The 17732-nt window shown below is 32.0% G+C and overlaps 2 protein-coding genes and 1 pseudogene across 2 annotated transcripts; all 3 read left to right on the forward strand.

The window, feature by feature from the left end:
* Window positions 1-1076: 1076 nt before the first annotated feature.
* LOC122588345 lies at window positions 1077-3829 on the forward strand (annotated as a pseudogene).
* Window positions 3830-4978: 1149 nt separating this feature from the next.
* On the forward strand, window positions 4979-6531 carry LOC122590054 (SNF1-related protein kinase regulatory subunit gamma-like PV42a). Its single transcript, XM_043762387.1, has 3 exons — window positions 4979-5479; window positions 5685-6036; window positions 6109-6531. The coding sequence occupies exons 1-3, from the start codon at window positions 5013-5015 to the stop codon at window positions 6427-6429; spliced, it is 1140 nt and encodes a 379-aa protein (XP_043618322.1). The 5' UTR covers window positions 4979-5012; the 3' UTR covers window positions 6430-6531.
* A 6511-nt stretch (window positions 6532-13042) lies between these two features.
* On the forward strand, window positions 13043-16751 carry LOC122588627 (phosphatidylcholine:diacylglycerol cholinephosphotransferase 1-like). Its single transcript, XM_043760782.1, has 3 exons — window positions 13043-13574; window positions 14055-14192; window positions 16316-16751. The coding sequence occupies exons 1-3, from the start codon at window positions 13167-13169 to the stop codon at window positions 16649-16651; spliced, it is 882 nt and encodes a 293-aa protein (XP_043616717.1). The 5' UTR covers window positions 13043-13166; the 3' UTR covers window positions 16652-16751.
* The last annotated feature ends 981 nt before the right edge of the window (window positions 16752-17732 follow it).

Below are 17732 nucleotides of genomic sequence, written 5' to 3' on the forward strand. Positions count from 1 at the left end.
GAGAATCAATTTTTAAAGCCAATGACATCACATCTTTCAGCTTAGAGCAGCTATATTGATGCTATTCAACAAATAGTTCCCTAATATCAGTATCTAAACCATAGATGAATAAATATATAGCGTAGATCTCAGAAACTTCTTCTAAATTTTTAACTTGATCGAATAAGATTTGAAACGAAAGACAATATTCTTTAACAGTACCCTCTTGGCTAATAGCCAAAAACTTCTCCAAGGCAGATTCCATGCTGCCCGCTGATTTTTACCCCCGGATGAACAGTAACGCGATGAACAGTAACTTTTCTGGACGACAGTAACGCACGATGAACTGTATTTTTTTTTTTTAACTACCACAGGTTGCAAGAAAGCTTGCTCTAATACCAATTGATGTGTAACAGACCAGAGAATAGCAACCAATTGATAATACCTACAAAATAAGAATCAATCACAAAGATAAACAAAGAAAGAGAGAAACAAAACCAACCGGCTGTTAATTAACGATAATCTGGTATAATGCTCCAGTAGCCCTAATCTGGTATAATGCTCCAGTAGCCCTAATCTGGTATAATGCTCCAGCAGCCCTAGTTCCTAAGAACAATTAATAATAATCTCCATGAATGAAAACGATGGCCTAGGGCCTTATTTAACCAAGTCAGCTATAACCCTAACTTGGTGCACAAGTAATACCATATAATAAAATAAGACGACCTATTACTTTTGGGCTATTTCTCGGGCTGTGCTTCGTGGGCTATATCTATACCTTATGATTCATATCAGTAAACTGTAAACTCTTATGGATGGGTCATACTCTAGATGATCCATGATCCGCCTAGGCCGATTCCTTATAAAAACTAAAACTGAAATTTTAGCAAGGGCGGACAAGGGGTAGGTTATGTGGTGAGTGGGCGAAGGAGGGGAGGGAAAACAAACTAATAGGTTTGATCAGGGCATGGTTCATCAAATCTTATTACTTGAGGCATAGGTTGGGTTGTAATCCATTTACTTGGATGATGGCTTAAATCCGTTCCTTTCATTAGCTCAGCCTATCTTATCATGACACACCCAGTCCACCATGTATCATGAGCAATGCTGTTTGTTTCATATCTTTTTCTCCAGATAGTTGGACTATTTTGCTAATGGTTAACATCTTGAACACAGTCTTCTGGAAACTCTTCATCGGTGTCTGGAATTGATGCAAGGACTCCCCTCCAAAAGCCATATGTTGGACATAAAAAACCATTGGAAGCACCTGTTAATTCAATAAGGTAGTTTGAGTTTTGTAATCCGAACATTTTTGCAAACCATGGTTATTTATGTTTTCTAGAAATGCAAATATCATTCACACACATCCAATATATTTACAATTTGTCCACCCTTGAACTAGAACCAACAACCTTTTGGTTGATGGGTCACCTCAAACACCCGCTACGACAAAGACCCTTCGGTTCTCAAACTATGAGCCGATTTTGCTCTTATTTTTTGAGTCTTATTCTCTTTTATTTTTTCTGGTACATACCAGTAAGAAGCAAAAAGTATCTGGAGCATTTTCGGATCAATGGATTGAGCAACTTAATGATGTAACTGCTGTAAGTGGAGTAAATCTCAGGGTATGTTATCTTCTCATATATACAATGTTGAATAATATGTTTTAGAAAAGATAAAACCACTAAATTGACTTGGTAATGATTGGTTCATTAAGAAGAAGAAGAAGAACTGTTTTCTGGGTCTAACGAAGAAAATCAAGTTTCAGAAGCTTCTAGAAAGGTTGTACAAGAAGAAGAAGAAAGGCTGCTTTTGCAGAAAATTCCACTTCAGAATAAGTTGGCTGAAATCAGTTTAGTATTTAACTTGTTATCCGCGTTTTTATCATTCTATAACTTGTCAGCATCTTATACTTCTGTTATGTGATACACTTTATCAGTGGCAAAATGTGGAATACAGAATAGAAGCAACGATGTGGAGCGGTGCTTGTCACTGGTGAGCTTCAAGTTATCTTTTCTTAGAAAATTATGAAATCATACGTTGATCTATGCAACTTGATGATCAGTCTGTAGAGGGAAGAATAATGCGAGGATTAATTAGCAACCTGGTCAGACGTTCAAGACAGGTAAGTAGTTCTGTGTTTAATATCTTTTCTTTTGTATTTCAGTTCTGATTAAAATATGTCACTTCTGACTGTAAAGATCTAAACTCTATATTTTGTAAAATAAACTTTTAGAGGGTTAACATTGAGAAGCAAAAACATAGGACTGTTATATTTGACAACAAATTATATCAATGAATCAAAAGGCTCGGGAAGAATCTAAGAAGAAGCAGGGTGATGCAGAACAACTCCAAAAACCAGACAAGGCAAATGTCAAATTATTTCCCAATTCATATCATTATATAACGATCTTGACTTGATTGACTTCTATTATTGCAGCCTGATGATAGTGGTGGTGGCGATCATGGTGGTGGAAAATCATCAAAGGTATGAGAAGGTATAACATTTGATTTGGAATTCTTTTAAGTGCTTTAGGGTGAAGTTGTGTAAAAAGGGTAAATACTTGAAGGTAACCAGAGATGAAGATGATAAAATGCGAACAGCTGCAAATGTTGCTGCACGGGCTGCTGTAGGAGGAGATAACATACTCTCAAAATGGCAACTAATGGCTGAGCAGGTCCTCCAGAAACGTGAAGTTGAGGCTGACCCGGCATTAACTTTTCAGCCGATTATAGACGTTGGGCCCAAGCCCATGTCAACTTCTGAGGGAAATTCTAAAGATAATCCAAATACTGATAGGACTTCTGGTGCTGTCAATGCTACTCCTGGTTAGTCTCATATATCTTCTATTGTCCTAGAAAACCCCTAAACTAATTTAATTAGTAAGTATCTACCAAGACTCAAGTATCTAGTACTTTTCTTATCGCTTTGGATTGCCGGTCTCATTTTCAGTGTTTGCATGCGCATAATCATTTAAAGCACTTATAAAGCCCGTTGCCTTAAATAAATGTCTGTAATCCCTCTTCCACCAAGCAGCCTTCTGTAAATGCTTACATAAGGATATAGACTAGAACCCACTACCTCTTGGTTGATGGGTCACCTCACATACTGCTAGGCCCAAGACACTTTGGTACTACTTTGGTGTTGTAAGTTAGTACAATATAATGTAGCGTCCATTTTCGTATTAAAAACATGCATCAAAAAGTATCTCGTTGTAAACTCAAGGAAAGGTGACATGCGATGCTTGGTGTCAGTGGTCACCTTGTCAAATTCCCTTGTTCTCTGTCATTTGTCATCCTTTGACCTAGAAGTCAAATATTTTTATATTCAATAATCAATATTCAATCTTTATATATCTGTTCATGTGCCCATCTTCTGTCACTCTTAGCTTTCCTCTTTCATTTGGTTAATGGATTTGTTTCCAAAGGGTGATAAATATATTACTTTGGAAAGTAAAGTTGGTTCTTTTAGTTGTGAGCCTTGAGATGCTTACAGAGGACATGTGTAACAGGTCCCTTAAGTAAATATTCAAAGAATCAAGATGCCAGTAAGAGTGACACTGTCGTGCGTACTATCTCAGTCAAGGATGTTGTCTCTGTTCTTGGGAAGGAGATTCAAATGTCAAAATCGGCACTAATATATCGCATATTTGAAAAGTAGTGCTATTTGTAGGTGTTTAGCTTTGATTTCTTGTTGGTTCACCTGTATAAACCTAGCATGTATATATGTTAGTATTTGGACTTTCTTATCTGTAGCTTATGTTGTGGATTAAGGTTCAGCTAGCTAGACGCGACTTTATAAACTATATTTCATTTTTTCTTTATGTTTCTCAATAGCAAGACTCTTTGTAATCCATTTCTTTGAAATCTTTTAGCTTATCTATCATTTAATCTTTTTGTCTGTGTTATTAAATTCTTATAATATATTGGTTAGGCAGTGGATCACTTCAACATGACCTAAAATAGTGATTTACCGAATTAAGTTTAAGTCTGGTTAGAGCCTAAGAAGTGTATGATAAAATCAATCTGTGCGTGCACATGAATGCATATGTCTTGTTAAGAAATTTTTGGAAAAATGTTGAAGTACATTTTCTCGTTGACTTGTGGAACTCATTGGCTCTATATATGAGTTGTTTGTAAAAGTAGTGTATAATTGGTTTAGAAAACCCAATCCTTACCGAAAAGGGTTTGGGAAACCTGGGTTTGATCATGACATTCTTAACAATGCCAACTTTCCCAAAACTTGTTTCAATCTTCATGTGATTGTCATTCATGTTCTAAGTGACCAGTAGGCTGTTGATGAGTTAAGACGTATTTGTTACATTTTAACCCGTGTCTGGCTTTATTATCTGGCTTTCAAGTGTAAGTCATTAGAGAACCTGAATTGTGTCAATCATCCTTTACTAGTAAGGTATGTGTCATGTTACATATTGATCGGAAGACGTTATCATGCTTTATTAATTCCGGTCACAAGATAATTAAAAAGATCAACTTTTAAATGGTGTTTAAATAAGACATGATTTCAAAGAGTTTTAAACCTACACATTTCTAAATCAATTCAATAATAGCTAGTAATTATATTATGATTTCTACCTATACATGTTTTATGAAACGTATATTTCAATTAACTGATCTATGTATATTACCCGTACTATATTTACAGTCCAAGTAATGCAATAATATCTACCTATTCAAACAAGTCAGATTCAACTGGCATTTCAACCATATCATCAACATGAAGATATAAACGAACATAATAAAAAAAATATATAGTCGTAGTATATAGGCCACATCATCATGACTTTGGATGGGCATCAAGAAAAGTATTTACCACGTGGCATGCATACGAATACATATGCACTCTAACTAGCGAACACGTACTCATCACTTGTTATCCTCTCCCGACCTTTTATATCACAAATCGTTCACTTTGCATTAGATAACAAATTCTTATACCATTCAACTCTGTATACACACAAAAGTAAGACAAAGGAAAAGAAAAAAAAAAAAAAACTGTGTTAGTTAAATTAAAAATGCAAACAACAATGATGGGTGTCAAGAGCGACAGCATACAAGCAACAACTGACGAATCGCAACAACAACGTTTAAGAGACAAAAAGGTCAAGGAACTTGTTTCAGATAAACGTAGGCTAGTTGAGGTACCATACACAGCCACTTTGGCTCACACCATGAACGCTTTAGTGGCTAACCAGGTGGTGGCTGTGCCAGTGGCTGCACCACCTGGTCATTGGATTGGAGCAGGCGGGTCTATGATATTAGAGTCTGATAAACAGACGGGCGCAGTTAGGAAGCATTATATTGGGATGGTGACCATGTTGGATGTATTGGCTCATATTGCTGGAGATACTACTACTCTTGATCACGGTGATAATAAAGAAGACCCGAACAACCTCGAGCAGAGGATGTCGGTTACGGTCTCGTCGGTTATCGGTCATTGTCTCGAGAGTCTTAGCCTTTGGACCCTTAATCCTTGCACCAGGTGTGTTTTTGGTTTGATTTCTTTTGTTCGATCGTTTTATTTTCAATCAAGGTAATATAAATGGTCCAAAACTTAGTTAATTTGTTCCTACTTATAAACATTATTTGGTCATAGTTAATAAGGTACTTAATTAACCTTTTGACGCCGAATCTGGTCCATAGAAAGTCTAATGCTTATTGATTTTTGTTAAATATGTTATGGGCAGCATTCTTGACTGTATGGAGGTGTTCAGCAAAGGAATCCACCGAGCTTTAGTACCACTGGACGGTACCATGGAGAACATAGCGGGAGTGGAGCTTGTAGAGTCGGCATCCTCATACCGAATGCTCACACAAATGGACCTTATCAGGTTCTTAAAGGGTCACGAGACAGAACTCAAAGATGTCACCCGCCGAACCCTGCGTGAGCTGGGAGTAGTGGTCGAACCAATCTTTGGAGTCACTGATCATATGAAAGTCATTGATGCCATAAAAGCAATGAGAGCTGGCTCTCTTAACGCCGTTCCAATAATTGAATCTACAAATCCCACTACAGAAGATCACTCGCTACTCGTAAATGTAAAAAAAAACAATTAATACTTATATTTTACTACTCGTGTTTATAATTAAGTTGTTTGATTATTCTTGCAGGGGAAAGGAAGGAAGGTAATTGGAACGTTTTCCGCGACTGATTTAAGAGGGTGTCCTGTGTCACATTTGCAATCTTATTTGCCGGCAAGTGTTATGGAATACACCACCAGTTTGTTATCCGTGTCAGCTAACTTGGCTGGGTCATCACCGCGAGAGCTTGTCACTTGCTATGCGGAGTCACGGCTAGAAGAAGTAATGGATAAGGTAGTGGCAAATCATGTACACCGTGTTTGGGTAGTCAACCATAATGGGCTGCTTGAGGGTCTTGTATCCCTAACAGACATTATTCGTGTGACTAGAAGTTCATTAGTCAATAAGTAGTTAAGATATATGATTACAAGTTAAATGATCTGTATGGGCAAGGTTTGTTCTGCTTGAAATACCGTCTTATATATAGGAGGGTTGACCCGGCCACATTATGTCTATTTCTTTTGAAAGTCTTGCAAGGAGTGTCTGTGGTTGAAATGTTTTTTTTTCTATTTTTTTTTTTTTAACGGCAAATTCTGTAGTTTGAAATGTTATTTTGATTCCTGTGATTTATTATCCTATAAAAGATACAGTTGATGTTAATTCGTTAGGTTATATACATTACTAGTCCTAATATTCAATTTGAATATTCAATTTGAACATCTCACATATATTATTTGAGAGTATGAAATAAACAGTGGTTAAAGTAAACGGATGATTAAAGCTAAATTATAATAAACGTTAGTGATAAATATAATATAGAGAAAATCGCATCATTAGTCAATTTTCATTGCGATTATACCAAGTTAGCCAAGTTTTTTTGGATTTTCACAAAATAGCCAACAAAATCGCAATAAACTAAAAAAATCGCAATAAGATCTTCAAAATCGCAATGAGAACATCAAAATCGCAATGAGATTATGAAGAATCGCAACGAGATCTTAAGAATCGCAATGCGATTCTTCTGCAAAATCTCTATGAGATCCTTCTGCAGAATCTTTACGAGATTATCAGAATCGCATAGAGATCATCAGAATCGCATTGCGATTCTTAGAATCTCATTGCGATTCTGCAGAATCTCGTTACGATTTTGAAGTTCTCGTTGCGATTTTGAAGATCTCATTGCGATTTTGTTGGTTATTTTGTGAAAATCCAAAAAAACTTGGCTAATTTGGTATAATCGCAATGAAATTTGGCTAATGACGTGATTTTCTCTATAATATATGTTTAGTTAGAATTTTGGATTTATTTAAAAAATTTATAATCACATCAAAATCGAAACTTGTAAATTAAACATAGTGTATGATGGCAAACATTTTGTGATTTCGGATCGTAAATTTAAATTTTTAAAGTTTTCATTTTGATAACTTATTATAATTAATATAAGTAATAGGAGTTTGAAGAATTGAGAAAAAAAAAATCTATATCTATATTTATATTATAAAGCAAATTTTCTTGTCTAATTTTAATTTTCAACATTTACTTCTTAAAATGTCATTTATCTTTTTTATATTTACCTAAAATAACTATAATATTTTTTTATCTCTCTTTAAATCTCAATTAATCATTTTTTTTCTCTCTCCTCCATAAATCATTTATTCCTTCAATTTCTTCAAAATCTTTTATCACAAAAACCGTACATCAATAAATTATAAAAATTATATGAGTGTTCTTAAAATTTAATACTCTTTCATTAGAGATGTCATTCGATATACTTTCGAACTTTTAAATCCGGGGTCAGAACCCGCACGATTAAGGTATTTGGCTATTACACTCTATGACCTATCACACTTTATAACCTATCACCCCCACCATCTCACCGCCGCAACGCGCGGGTACTTACATATATATATAGGGTAATACTCCGGTAAGAACACTCTTTAAATAAGTATGGTGAGAACACATAAAACATCATTTTGAAGCATTGAAAGTCCATAAAACTAACATAGTGCATAACTAATTATCATTATTTAGGTGTTTAACAACACATTGATCCGTCAAAATAAAAAAATCACGTTTTTTGTTGGATGCATCATTTTGATGAATATGCATTCAAGATGAATGCACAAAACAAAAAAACATGATTTTCTGGATTTTGACAGACCTATGTGTTGTCAAATCATTTAATAATGATAATTAGTTATACATTATGTTAGTTTTATGGACTTTTAATTCATCAAAATATAGTTTTAAGTGTTCTCACCGTGTTCTTATTTTAAAACTGTTCTTATTTGATTGTCCCCATATATATATATATATAAGAGTTATTTATAGTATATGCATTAAAAAGTACAAAAAGTACATGCGTAAGTTATTTTTATTAAGAACGGTATTTGTCATTTTGTTTTTCTTGTGTTAAAGTAAAAGAAATGAATGAGATTTCTCTAACTATTTATAAAAATGTGAATGACTTTTATGATTGCCATTTTGTTGGTGCATTGAAAATTTAGACAAGAATTACGAGTATATCTCAGCCGTAGTCCGTAGACAAGCCAATTAAAGTGTTATTAACAAGCTGGCTAAATAAATTAAATGAATAATGTATCAGCTACTGTTTGCAAATTGCAAGCTAGTAAGTTTGACGTACAATATTCAAAACTAGGTGCTTCACATGCCGCCGGTTGGGCGGCGTCGATATTTGAAGCGTATAGTCATATTTAACCGGATGTTTTTAACGGTGACGATAAAAAGAACGCAAAAAGTTTTTAAAAATTTCAAAGGAAAAATTATAAAATTACAAAAAAGTCGTAAAAAATATGTTAAAAAAACAAAATGTTACAAAAAAAAAGTACAAAAGTTATAACAATAACCAAAAAATAAAATTGGTACAAAGTATTAAAGAAATTGTAAAAAAAACCCAATATTAAAATAAATACAAAAGCCTAAAACATAAATGGTATAAAAAAAAAAAATTTAGAAATTCAAAAACCCAAAAAAAATTAAAAAAAATTTGGGATTTAATTATATAAAACTAAATTTATATACATAATTTGAGGGGATAGAAAAATTCAAAAAGAAAATAGGAGGGGCTGGGGAAAAAAAAAAGAAAAGAGAAGGGCTCAAATTACCAAAAGGCAAAACTAAAGACAAAGAAAAAAAAACATAAAGGAGGTGGTGGATGGTTTTGAACCCAAAACCTTTTCATCCAAAGGTGAAGGTCTCAACCACTCCATCATTTCAGTTTTTTGAATTACATTTGCTAATATATTATATATACTGAAACTGCAGAAGAAGACAAAAAAGAAGGTAATTACAGTGATAACCTGTAAACTGTTATAATTACTTGAATTTGTTCACACTTGTGAGTACCCTTTTTCTTTATCCTTAATTACATTCTCTAAAACTATGAAGAAAAGATAATATTAAGTTATTAACCCAGATTTTAGTAAGTTATAAATATTAAATGACTAGCTTATATTGTTATTGAAAAGTAAAACCACGTACGATGGGAATAAACAACAAAGAATTGAATGGAGATTTGGAGTGTTGAATGCAAGTCAAATGGTAGCATGGTAACATTAATAACACGTTTAGACATGAGACACCTGTGCTCTTTAATTAATCCAAATGTTTCAAACCTAACCACGTAGGTGCCTACTTTAGTCTTATTGCAAAAATTATGTACGTTCCTGCAATGAAAGCTTTTTTCAAACATTTTCACACACTTTTTTTTTTAAACTTTAATTTGTTGGTTTAAACCTACATAATATATACTCATTCTTATCTTCTTTTTCTATTTCTATCTTATTATAAAATGTATGATAATGAGACCATTCCGTATATAACGAAATTTAGCTAAACAACTTGTCATCAATGTTATATGTTGTTTATATATAAAGATACAACCACTTAATTAATACCACGTCATATTGATTAAAAGAACTGTATCTATCCGAGTCATCGATCTCTCCTAGTCCTATCACTTTCACATGAAACATATTAATTTGCTATTTTGTAACTTTAACTATTTTTATAGGCCATCAATACTTAATTAAGTCTAATGGAAACGTATCTATTTTACTATTTTTGAAGATTTAATTACTTTGAGTACTTAAAGTAAATTAAAACTTGGTTGTTTTAATTTTGGTTGGCTATAGAACTTGGTGGATGGAATGGAACAGGGAAATGCATGATCCTTCACAAAGTTAATTTTTCATACACAAAAATTATATTGAATTAGTCTATTTTATCCTTATGTCTAATTTTAATATTTGACCCTTTTAATTTTCATTCTTACATTATAGCTACCTTCACAAGACTAATTGTCTAATTCTCATACACTTTTTAGCATATCATCACGTGATTCAAATTTAGAGCTAGCAAGATATATTTCTTCACTTTGAATTGTTGGAGTAGTTGTGTCAAATGAGCTATTCTGCTAAGTGAACTTTAACATGTAAGTGTTACATTAATTGACACACAATTCCTATGAATTTGTAAAAACAGAATAACAAAAATAATTATATGTTTTGTAAAAAACAAAACAAAAGTGAGATTAATGTAATAGAAAAATCACTGAGAATCTAAGTCTATGTAAAGTAAGATGATAACATCACATGATATAAGATGATAAAAACACCTATCTTTACTAATCAATCATAATGGCATGTGAAAACATATCCATAATTAAACATACAAAGAGATATGATTGATGATAAAAACATATATAGATGTATACTCCAAAGAGATCGAGTAATCACTTTTATATATTGATTATGGGATCACAACATATAGCAAATATAATAGATAAAAAAATAAAAATAACAGCCATCTAATGATAATCATTAATTATTTGTGTTTGTGTCTCCATGTATTCTAACCAAGATGATTTGGCGGCAATAAAAAATATGGGGTACGTGTAACATATGAGAAAGATAACCTCTAGGTTTTTATTATGAAAAAAATGGTTGTAATGTGATAGGGTAATATAAGAGGGTCAGCTATTAAAATTATATATAAAGGTAAAATAGTCTAGTTAAATATAACTATTGTGTATGGAGAATTAGTTTTGTGTAGGGATAAGCTCCCATTGGCTCTAGCTTCGTGTATTACTGTATTTGTGAATCTCCAATTGGGTACTTGTTTTTGGCAACTTGATACTTGGAGATTTCCATTTTATCTTACTCGTATTTCTGATCTGCTCATTGGTTTCTTGTGTGGTTACTATAATTGGTTTTACATATTTAGGGGAAACAAAATATATGTTATTTAAAGATATGAATCTTCTACATTAATATTCAAGTTTGGCTTGAAAAAAAGTTAGAACTCGTTTTGAACTTTGGATTAACTATTGATACTTGTTTTCATAATATTATATATACACTCGATTTAATTAAGAACTTTAAAATACCATAAAAACATATATATTGAATGGATCTTGCAAGCTAATTCCACGCTCCGCGCCTCCGCCTAACAATATAATTAATATTAACAAACACGTACATATATACATATCTTAGTGATAGTAAAACCTTCATAAGAGTTGTTCCATTTGGGATCTCAACTCTTTATAAATAACATTTGGACTCTTCAAGTTTTGAATTTTGGTACGTCGATCCGAATTGAAGTGAGTAGCTGATTGTCGGCAAAAATAATTTCGTACATATATATGTAGTGCTTTAATATCATAGAGTAATACCTTTCAAATAAATAAAAACAAAATCACATATATATATATATATATTTATATATATAGGGAAAAGGGAATATAAGGCTATCCCACACCTAAGCTTAGGTGTGGAACCCCTCACATACTAATATTTTATTATATCTTGTTTAATGAATAAATGTCTGGGCCCCCATGATTTTTATGATTTAAAAAATTAATATGTGAGTATTCTACACCTAAGCTTAGATACCCGACAACATTATATTACCATCCCCATATATATATATATGATAGAGATCAAATAAGAAGGTACCTCAAGGATAGAAGAGAGAGAAGATTCATTTTTTTTTTTTAGCTTTTTTTTGTACTTTTTTTTGTACTTTTTTTTTCTTTTTGAACTTTTTCATTCTCTCTTTAATTAATCAATTTCATATAAAAATTTTAAAAATAAATTTTTTTTTAAGTTATAGGCGAAGCCTCTCCAGACTATGGCAGAGCCATGATAGCTAAGGGCGAAGCCCGTTAGGTAGATCACCCATCACCGATCACCCCCTATGACCTAATCACCCTTTATGACCTATCACTCCCACCAGCTACCCCTTATTAATATCCTTAAGGGTGAAGCCCGTACCGTACCCTTACATATATAACTCACTAACTTGGGTTAGAAAATTTTTTTTTTAATTTTTTTAAAAACTTTTTTATGGATTGAGTTAATTAATAAAAGATTTAAAAATGTGAAAAAATAAAAAAAAATAAATGAAAAAAACAGACTACAAAAAATAAAAAAACGAAACTTCTCTCCCTTCTCTCCTTAAAAACTTTCTTTCTGGATATCTACCATGTATATATATATATATAGTAATATTCAAAGACGAAGACAAGGGGGCTTGACGGTGTCTAAGTTTTTTCCCAATAGGCAAAACACCATAGATTTTTATACCCCGATCAAAAATGTTCTAAAATCTATATCTATATAGCATATACCCTTTCAATGAGTAAATAGATCGGATTCTTGTACGCAACAAGTTATATATATTTTTTAATAACAAAATATTTTTGTACGAAATAAAGTAAATAAATGATGAGGATTGCCAAAAAAAACCTCGACAATGTCCAAGATGGGAAGGTTATGTAGGGTGGCAAATAACCTAAAAAAGCACACAATTTAATGAATGAAATAAATAGGCGTAAGTGGGTACAAACTACAAAATTCATTCTCTAGCTACGTCAGATTTTACATGACATTGCTATATACACAGTACGTGTAGTAATCGTTACACACCTTGCATACTTTCAGAATCTCATATCGAATTCTCCGCCACTCACTACCTATAAATACACACCACATACATTAGACACACCCACACACCCTTCTTATCCTCACTACTCGTTTCACATCCAAAAAAAAATCAACCTCCCTCAGTTACAAATATATTATTCAATCCTTAAATTCAATATTTTTATTTTTAACGTCCAAGAAATGTCTGGAAATAAACTAAACCGTCGTTCCGTACCACAAACAACCACTACTCTCCTTAAAACTACCCCTAACAATAACGTTTCCATTAATAACTTTAACCTTAAAAAGAATCATCATCCCAACAACATTAATAATGGTGATATAACTAATTCTAATAAGTGGTCTTATTTGGCTAATGCCTCATTTTTACAATGGACGACTCAAGACGTATTGGGTTTGTTCAAGTATCATCCCGTCCCGTGTTTCTTTGCCGTGTCGTTGTTGTTTTTTATGGGCGTGGAATACACGCTCTGGATGATACCACCCTCTTCACCACCCTTTGATATTGGCTTTGTTGCCACCGTTTATTTACACCGCGTTCTTGAATCTAGTCCTAATCTTAACACCGTTCTTGCCGGTCTTAATACGGTAATATTTAACGACACTTGTCGCAATATTTCCAAATCTTATTATTTTTGGTTATGCTCGAAACTGTTTATTAATAAGTGTTTCACTGTATAGTAAATTAGTAATAAACAGTTTCATATTGTAACCGAACAAGTAATTCAAACATATATGTCAGAAAAAAGAAATATTGATATAATCTATCAAAAACTTTAATACATGCATTTTAAGTTCAGATTGAATCAGCGAGATATATGGCTAGTTTTAAAAGTGTTCGCATATATATATATATAAAAAATGTTTTATTTGCCGTATCAAAATACAATAAACAGATCGATATGCAATTTAATAACGAAAAAAAAATATAAGATGGTAAGAAAAGAGAAAAGAAAAAAAGATATAAAACGATTCACATGCAAAGGGTTGGTTTTCAATGTCTCACACGTAACTAATAATTAAAAGATGAATTTAATATTTGTTTGAATTATTTGTATGGTATTGAAGGTGTTTGTGGGGATGCAAACAGCGTATATAATCGGAACATGGGTAATTGAAGGACGACCAAGAGCCACCGTGGCAGCGTTGTTCATGTTCACTTGCAGAGGGATTTTGGGTTATTCTACACAGCTTCCCTTACCGGAGGTATGTCCGTCCGTCCGTCCGTCTATGTATATACATACATTTAGCTAGCTAGCTTGCACCGGCGGTCCATTCATTAATTAGCTTACAATATTCTACTCGTATTATTTATTTATTTATAATTATTGTGACTATATATATATTTAGTGTTAGTATACTTAGGTTTTATGTAAAATAAAACAACTATTAAAGTAAAATAAATAAAATAATAAGTTTTTATTTGTTTTTATTCACTAAATCACTTTGGTTGTCGGTTTTAGAACAAAAGGTTTTTAAAAAAAACTGAAATTAGTTATTAGTTATTATATTACTCTAAAAATATTTATTTTCGCTATTTCTATGTAAGTGAATTATATTATGAAAATTCAACAAGTATAAAGAAGATTAGATTATAGACATGCATGTATAATTTTAAAAAAATTTGATTTACAATTAAAAACTATATTTAAAAGCTCTCGTTGGTTGATTAAAACTTTAGGCCAATGATTAAATTAAATCATTTATATTAAAATAAATTTCTTTTTATCAAATATTCGAATAACTGATAATATAATTATTGAAACTCTAAATAAAGAGCCAAAAACACATCAATCAATTACTCGTATATGCTATATATAAGTTTATAACGGTTGATAGTAATTTTATGATATCCTTTAATTAATTATGTTTTTATTATAGGATTGTTCATTTACATAGTATGTAAATTATGGATTTATTGTGCGAGAGAGTATTTTAGTATGGATTTAATTAAAACAATATGTGTTGAACTTCACGTTATCTGTGAGTAGTTGATATGTTTAGAAAACAAAGCAGATTTTATATTTATTAAATATAAGTAAAATTTACAAAAACTTTGAGTACTTAAAATTGTGTAATAAAGATATATCATATGCATTGGCGTGTAACAGTAACAGTGGGTATTATTAGTATCGGCGAAACGTTTAAAAATAGAATTGTAGTTGTATTTAATGCACTTTTTTAACACAAAAGAAAAATGTTACTGCACGTATATATGTGAAATCCTAGATATGTTAAAATATACTTTACTATGAAATAAAGAATGACAGGATTTGGTGAAAGAAGATATCCATATAAATATAAAGATGTGACATTTTTATTGGTAACAGTTGACAAATCGGGCAAACTATTAATACGTGTCTACTTTGCCCTCCAACTATTAGAACAAATTTTTTTAATACGGTCGACATTCCTTTTTCCAGTGGAACATGTATATGTCATTTTAATTACCACAATTCCACTGTAATACTTTATTATACTATTTTTATTTATTTTTTTGCCATGTAGAAACTATATATATATATATATATATATATCTTACTACTGTGAGTGTCTTATTTTAAAAACCCTTTTTTTTATAAGAATCTTGAGAACTCTTAAATTATATATTGAATCACATGTCTTTTTTGTTTATTCACATGTGAAACATTATAAAAATACATGTTGTAGAAGAACGTTTTTTTCAAAACCTTATATATACCCATTTGTTAACATGTGAACGAAAATGTGAACATATTCATTCGCAAGTTCACAAAAGGCTATTTTGAAGGTTTTATAAAAAAATTTCTTCTACAACATACTTTTTTATATCATTTCATATTTTAATGAAAAAACAAAAATATGTGAACAAATATATTATTTTAGAATTCTCATTGTTCTTAAAAAAAAATAGCCATTATATATTACAGTTATTTTATCATTATTGAATAAATCTCAGTAATGTTATACGTATCATCATCTTTCTCATCCGTTTTATAATTTTTATAAATTTACAATTAACCGTTTTTTGTATATTCTGTTATCTTCTTGCAACTTTATTATGCTAAAATACAATTCTACATATAGTTGAAAAGGCCAAATATGATTTCTTTTGATCATACCCCACTTGAAAAAAGTTGTGTCAACGTGACTTACCGGCCACCTTTTGAACATTGCACGAGTTTGGTGTGACCAAAAAAGACATAAACCAGTATGAAATGTACTTGGTAAGAAAAAAAACATGGTTAAAAACATAAGTTAGAAATAACCAAAATTAAAACACAATAATCTATTACTCGTATTTAAAAAAATGACAACTTAATTGTACGTGTATGAATTTGTTCGATCAGGGATTTTTGGGTTCGGGTGTGGACTTTCCGGTGGGGAATGTCTCGTTCTTCTTGTTCTTTTCGGGTCACGTGGCAGGATCAGTCATTGCATCACTTGATATGAGGAGGATGTGTAGATGGGAGTTGGCATTTCTATTCGACACCTTGAACCTTCTACAGGTGGTGAGGTTGCTTAGCACCAGAGGACACTACACCATTGACTTGGCCGTGGGAGTAGGCGCCGGCATGCTTTTCGATTCCCTTGCTGGAAAATACATGAAGAACGCCACGTTGAGTGATAAAACATCAAATAATAATGGAGATGGGTTGTATACAAGCCGGCCTTTGTTATCTTGACCTCGCTAATTAAGGTCATGAAATCAACTGTTGATATTTGTACAATTTGACAATATATAGCTAGTTTTGTGAAGTACAATTAGTTTGGATTTTGTTTTTACTTTTTGTTATGGTCTTGTCTACTATGATGAATTTGGGAAAGTCTTCAATTTTCATCATCATGTGTGCCATTTCTTTGGGCAAAGTGCTCCACTGATTGACACATGATATGTGAGCATATATAATTAAGCTTTCATCATATAAATACAAGTGCCTAGCTTGTTGCAATAAAATCTTAAAAGTCTATGAGACACATGAGAATTTAAAATAGTCATAACTTCCTCAAATATTCATATTGTTTGTGAGAAATTTAAATTGTGAGTGTTTAAAGCGAAAATAATTCTTCATTGATGCTAGCTATCATTCCTTGGACAATTTGATCCGCCACATTCACTTTTTTTTTACAAATTGTTTAATGAGTTACTTGTTGAAATATCGCTAAAAAAGCCTTTAAAACTATACGAGAGTAAGTACCCGCGCGTTGCGGCGGTGAGATGGTGGGGGTGATAGCTAGGTCAGAGAGTGTGATAGTCAAATGTCTACGGTCTCCGCCCTCCGCCCTTGGATTTAAAAAATCTTCGAAAGTATATCGAATGACATCTCTAATGAAAGAGCATGAAATTTTAAGAACACCCATACAATTTTTATAATTTATCGACATATAATTTTTGAGATAAAAGATTTTGAATGAATTAGAGGAATAAATGATTTATGGAGGAGAGAGAAAAAAGATGATTAGTTGAGATTTGAGGAGAGAGAAAGGGTATTATGGTTATTTTAGATAAATATAGAATAGATGAGAGGGGCATTTTGGGGATGTATTTAAAATCAATATTGAAAATTTCAACTCAATGTTAAAAATTTGGAAGGAATCTGCTTTATAATATAGTATAAATAAGGTAAATACCTAACTTCAAAACTGTCGACGAAAGAGGTGTTTTGAAACAAATCAGACTTAAGTTTTGCAAATACATGGTACGTAGATATATTGGTAGCAGACTACTAGTGATAGATTCATTATTTTAAAAACCGGTATATTAGT

Source organism: Erigeron canadensis, chromosome 2, assembly GCF_010389155.1.
Source record: "Erigeron canadensis isolate Cc75 chromosome 2, C_canadensis_v1, whole genome shotgun sequence".
NCBI classification, from domain to species: Eukaryota; Viridiplantae; Streptophyta; class Magnoliopsida; order Asterales; family Asteraceae; genus Erigeron; species Erigeron canadensis.